The sequence below is a fragment of the Platalea leucorodia genome (assembly GCF_965183815.1).
Source record: "Platalea leucorodia genome assembly, chromosome: 5".
NCBI lineage: Eukaryota > Metazoa > Chordata > Aves > Pelecaniformes > Threskiornithidae > Platalea > Platalea leucorodia.
In genome coordinates, this window is record NC_138827.1 from 45,889,622 (window position 1) to 45,895,621 (window position 6,000).

Sequence of the window (6,000 nt, forward strand, 5' to 3'; positions counted from 1 at the left end):
TAAAAGAAAAGAAGTGGATCCTGTTAGCTATACAACACTATGGATAACATAAGCTGGCACTGAAGTGCTCACAGCTAGTTTCTAAAATCCTGGCACTGAAGGCCCCAAACTGCTTTACTTGAAAGGGAAAGAAGCCTGGAAATAGATAAAATGCTGTAACAGTTACTGAAACACCAGTGAACAAGATCTGTTTGCAAGTGTATGGATAGCCTGGAAATACATCAGGACACACAGTAAAACAGTCTGAGAGACAGTAAAGTTGCAGGGGAAAAAAACAGCTTTCGCAACTGTATCTGTTATTTTAATCTTGATATTTACAGGAGGAAGTCATAGTTTTGCCACTTTAAAACTTTTTACCATTTTTTGCACAGAAGTGCTTCAGGGCCTAAACTGAGCACTGAAGAGAGTAAACTATTCCCCCAAAACTGTTTTGGATGTTCTGTATTTCATAAATTTGCCTGAAAGAAATAACTGCTTGATTTCTAGTTATATATGATTAAAAATGAATAAATGTGAACAACGGACATCTCCACACTATGCAGAAAGCAGCAGAGCTCAGGGACAATCGCTGTCTGCGAGGCAGGGCTGACAGTCACAGCCCCAGCAGCCAGCTCAAAGGGCGTGCCTGCCCCGAGCACGGCATAGGCATCCAGTCCAGCCCTGTCTACGCTGTTACATTCCTGTAACACACATGTTCTTGCTAGGGTTTGAAAAGAGTTCACTCACAGCCACAAAGAGCTGAACTCATGCTAGCAAGCCTTGCCCAGCACATGACACTTTCCTGCAGTGCCTCTCGTTCCTCTGCTGTCTCGGGTGTCATCTCTGCAGCCATCCCCACGCTGCGCTCCCCTGTGGTCCTCACCCCTGGGGCTGGCAGCACAGGAGGAACAGCCACCCAAACGAAGGGGAATAACAGTGGCAAGACTCAGGGCAAGTCTGTGGTGCAAAACATGGGGTAATGCAGAGACACTCGAGGTAACTCTAAACGAGGTAGTTGAATGAGTACGAGGAGAAGTCAAGCCATGACAGCAAAGAGTTCATTCTGGGTTAATTTGCTCTGCCTTCCTGGTGGGCCAGATACATGCTTATGAATATTAACTCCTAAAACTAGATCAAGAATGTAAACAGAGGACAGAACATTTTCATGGCCTGCTGTTCTCCTTTCCTTGCTCCCAGCATGGTACAGTGTATACCACAATGCAGCTGCACAGGAAAAGAAAACAGGATAATTTTCATGCACTATATACAATGCATTCACAATTTCAGTATGGAGACTGCCTACTTGTTTAATGCATACACATTTTCCCAGGGAGGCAGGCAGTTCTGCAGGCAGGTCACAGGAGTCAGAAAAGCAGAGCTTGATTCCTGATACTAGGAACATTTTGAAAAGTCACTTCGTCCTGTTCCCTCCCCTCACTTCTTCTGCCTTATCTCATTATATATGCAATGTTTCTAACCCACTCACTGTTGATTTGCTCTTCAGAACCTAAATATATAAACGTTAAGTTCACAAAATTAAAACTAAAACTAAAGGAAGTGGTTCCAACATACCATGCCACCGAGAGCTGGATTTTCTTTAGAACTGGTCTCTGCATGGCAGTTTTGTGGCTTTAGGTCTACACTGGTAAAACATTCTCAGTATGTCAATATACTGATGTGAGTGAATACAGAATGACTAGCAAATCTCTTTTCCATACTATGTAAGAAAGATCCATTAGTCCAAAACCAATGTCTCTTGCCCTATCTGCAGTTACAATCAATATACCACATCAACAACCCAGCCATCTGCTCGTTATATTTGTGCAGGTCTAGGTGCATGGGTAAAGAAAATTACATGTTTGGTCCAAATCAAGTAGCTAATTCTAGTCGAGAAACCATGTAGCTATGTTAGTGTGCTGCCGTGCCCCAATTAACATGTGTCCTGCTGGTGGCTTAGGTACAACACCATAATGAAACTGAATGGCTTCCAGTTTAGAACTGGCTTGTCTGGCCAGCCCAGGAAGTGAGCAGGACTGCCTGCACCCCTGTGCATACACAAATGCTCTGTCTCAGTTGATTTTGAATAAAGTATTGGAACTGTGCAACATGTGAAAAGCAGGCAATTTGTTTCAAATGATTAAGAGGTCCCTGAGTGCAGGACTCTGGCGTATGTATTTCAGAAAGCCTTAAGTGCACCGCTAAACAAAACAAAACAAAACAAAAAAAAAAAAAAGAAGAATATGATACAGTCCTAAACAGAAACTGTAGTGGGGCATCCGTAAGAGAAAAACAGAGGTGGTGCTCTGAAGCCTCACTTCATTTTCTTCTATCTTAATACCTACACTCCTGCCAGAGCAATTCCCCTTATCCTTTATCCTACACATAAAATGAGCCAACGTTACTAGGTTCTGCTACTTAAAAATTAGGTCTGCCAGACTCTTTCCAAAGGGATAGACCAATCTGTGAAAAAGCTTTTCACAGAAAGTCAAAGCCATAGGATGAGCTACACTGACGCTGATATCTGTGCGAAGAAAACATAAACACTTCCAGGTGGAAACCTCCACAGCTCTTGGGCATGAAGACTGCACAGCCCCAGATTTTGGGTGCCTGCAAAAGCTTGGTACTTTTAACTTGGAAAATAAAAATGTCACACCCAAAACTATCAAGCACTTATGTAGTTTCCTGAAATAAAGGAAGTGGCTCAGAAGTGGGTGAAGGCTTTTGAAAGTTGTCAAATTGCTAATACTTTTGTGGAGGGTGGGGGAGGAACTTGAATTAATGATCTAATGGAAAAAAAAAAAGTGCTTGTCCTGCAAGCATTTCTTTTTCTTTTTTCTAAATGGAAGCAAAGGGGTTTGTCTGTTAGGCTTGGGGTGGGGCAGACAAGTGTTGGGGGTTTTTTGGGTTTTTGTTTTTAGGGTTTTTTTTATTGGGTTGTTTTAGGGGGTGTTTTGGCATTTTGTTTGGTGGTGTTTGTTTTTTTTTCATGAACAGGCATTGATGCATTGTATCAGGTATGTTAGCTTAACTTTTTTGATTGGGAAGTCAGCCCAGATATTAGAAGTTGTCATGTTATCAATCTTACATTAAAGATTTTAAGAAGCACACATCTGGCAACTAAAGTTTTTAGTAAAGCTGGCTATTCCATGTAGAGATGAGTGACTAACAAATAGCACGCAAAACACCTATGAATTTAATGGGATGTTTCAGCAGTGCAACTGTTTACAAAGACAGATCAAACTCCAAGTTTGGTGTTTATTGGTACCATATATTGGTATGTATGGGTACATCCACAAATACCATTACTCATCTATTTCTTACCAGGATAACCAGCTGGATACATGCCTTTTATTTGGGGGATTTACATAGTGAAAAGGCCTTTGTGCAGGCTCTAGATATTCCTAACTTTTTGTTTGTTTGTTTTAATGTAGTTTGGTGCTCTTACAAGTGGCTTGGTGATTACAGGAAATTAGAGAAGTATTATAGGATGTCTGTGCTTGTGGTGGAAGTCAGACAACCTTAAATTTTTCCTGATAAGGTCTTCAAAATCACTAGGTACAATAGGCTCTTAGAGAATAACAGTAATAATAATAGTAATAACAAAACAAGTCCCAAAGACTACTCAACACTTAGTAACAAGTGCCTGAAAATTGTTCTTGCTGTAAAACCAAAGCCTACAACACATTTTCTGAACGTTACTCCTCTGTTAACAAACTCCTCCCTAGAAGACTGCCCAGTCGCCCATAGCTACGAGGCAGAGTAATCTACACAGCAAAGATGAAGCATAATGGTTCCATCACCCTGACAGGAGAATCAGTCTCTGTGCCAAACTACTTGGTGAAAACAAGGTCTGTGAGGTTGCGTACTTGATACTACAGAGTGAGACTGTTAATTGCTTTAAGTGTACTAGAGAGGAGTTAAAGCTTATAATTTCATTGAGGCTCTTCTGTTTAGTAGAAGTATGTAGAGAGGAACTGGCTCGAGCTAGACTACTGTGTGTGGACAGAGAAAATAACTATTACTTGAAATAAAATACTGCTACCCTTCCTTCTGTCATCCAGCCCTCTCTGTTAGCTAACACATCGACTGACTGTGGAGGTGGCTGAGAGAGCAGACACTAACCTGCCCTTTCTGGAGAAAAGGGAGCAGTGGGAAGTCTCAGAAAGACTTATAAAATGGAAAGTAGGACAGCAGATTAAAAAAAAAAAAAAAGACAGGAAAAGCGAGAGATTTTGCTCTTTTCCTCTACAGTACAGCATTCACTTGTTTTCTTATAATATCCAACAGCTACCAACCAGATTTATTCAGGGCTGCCTCTCTTCAGAGACTTTGAAGGACAAGAGAACTAATGCTCAGACTTCAAATGCTCTTCTTAGCTAAACGCAGATCATTTTCTTGCTTACATCAGAATAAACCTGGTGTTACTATAGTGATATGACGATAGAAGCATGCATAAATTCAACGTCTATGAAAAGAGGTTTCAGCCCTGCATATCATTTGCTGCCATTTCAGAATATATGTTTCAAGCCACTTTTTACGGTGAACATTGTTTTAGAGAAAAGCTTTTGTGTCTGCCATCAACTATCCCAAATTACATTAACTCACTAAACTGATGAAAAGTACATATACATAGAAAGCTGCATGTTCTTTTCAAGAGAATATTTTCTTAAACATAGATCCATTTTTGTCTTTATATAAAGTATTACCTCAAAATTAATTGCTTTTCTTGCTACTTACATTATCTGTCACATCTAGCATGTTTTGCAAGATCAGCCTCTTGGGCTGTATCTTTCTCTTATAAAATTAAAAAAAAAAGTCAAGCAACAAATTCACCTGCAGTGGGGTAGTCAGACAGACAATTAAAAATTTTGAAGTCTCTTTAAGAAGCAGTTTTTATGAAATAAATAAATATTTTTTATTTTATAAAATTTATATAAAATAAGTAATTTCCCAACTGTAGAGTTTAACTTACAATGCTTAGATTTTTTTAATAACCCCACTGCAGTAAAAATCAAAATTTGAGGAACTGTAAGCAGACTATGAGAGCAGGGAGTGGCTAAAATGGATGGGGAGATTTTTTCTTGAAGGATTTAAACACAGAAAACAACATACTGCATTGTGAGATGAAACCAAACATAAAGACTGTATTGAACAGGTTCACGTAAGAGATCTAAATGTATTCTTTTTCAAATACAACTACAAATCTTTTTTTTTTTAGATGGTTCGTATAACTCTCACATATGACCATGCAGAAGACATTTTAGCCGTGTACATTATGCGTCAATCTTCCTATTCTGTTTTCTGAACAAAGATGCTATTTCTCCACTTTGCAAAACTTTTCATTTGTTTTACTTCTACAGAGGACATTAAGGGATCAAAATGAGAGAAAGAAATATCAATTTCTACCTACCTTTGATAAAAGCATCCTGTCCCAGAAATGCAACGCCAAATGCTAAGAGTTGAAGCCACATAAACATGGTTATTTCTGGAAATCAGGCGTATCCTTATGAAACAGCATGTGTCTCTCTCTAAAAAGCAAAATAAGTGTTATCTGTCTGCAAAAGAATTTCTCAGCAAAAGTTGAACCAAAAAGGAGAATAACTAGGCACATACATTGCACTGCCTGCTTATCTGTGAAGGAGTTGCTTCCTCTGTTACCCCAAACTAACCACTCGCAAACTCGCTATGCAGTTTAGTGATGTCAGAGACAATTACTTCTTCAAAAAAAATTCTTTCAGTTTCCAGGAAGTCAAGAGGGTTTTTCTTAAGTTGCTGCAGTAATGCTCAGCTTCCTTAATTCAAATGAAATAGATTATTTTCAGCCATTTCTTTTTACTGAGGAGCTAAACAAGACTTAACTTTTCAAAGGACTTGAACACTCATTCTTTCTCTTCATATTTACTCTTCTATTGCATACATTCACTGAGTCCCTTCTATGTTATGGATGCTTCTGGAGATTTCTGTTGAGAGAAAGAGAAACCCAAACCATCAATCAACAAAACCCTTATACTGGCAACAAGG

General features: G+C 39.2%; 1 protein-coding gene across 10 annotated transcripts in view; it reads right to left on the reverse strand.

Moving 5' to 3' along the window:
• Nucleotides 1-5,664, reverse strand: part of PTPRC (protein tyrosine phosphatase receptor type C) — a 65,550-nt gene extending 59,886 nt beyond the window's left edge. For all 10 annotated transcript variants that reach the window (XM_082314408.1, XM_082314416.1, XM_082314415.1 and 7 more), the window contains exons 1-2: nt 5,593-5,664; nt 5,390-5,507 (exon numbers count right to left, since the gene is read on the reverse strand). In XM_082314408.1, the coding sequence (XP_082170534.1) occupies nt 5,390-5,456 (67 nt within the window). In that variant the 5' untranslated portion in view covers nt 5,457-5,507; nt 5,593-5,664. The remainder of the gene's footprint in view (nt 1-5,389; nt 5,508-5,592) is intronic.
• Nucleotides 5,665-6,000: the final 336 nt, after the last annotated feature.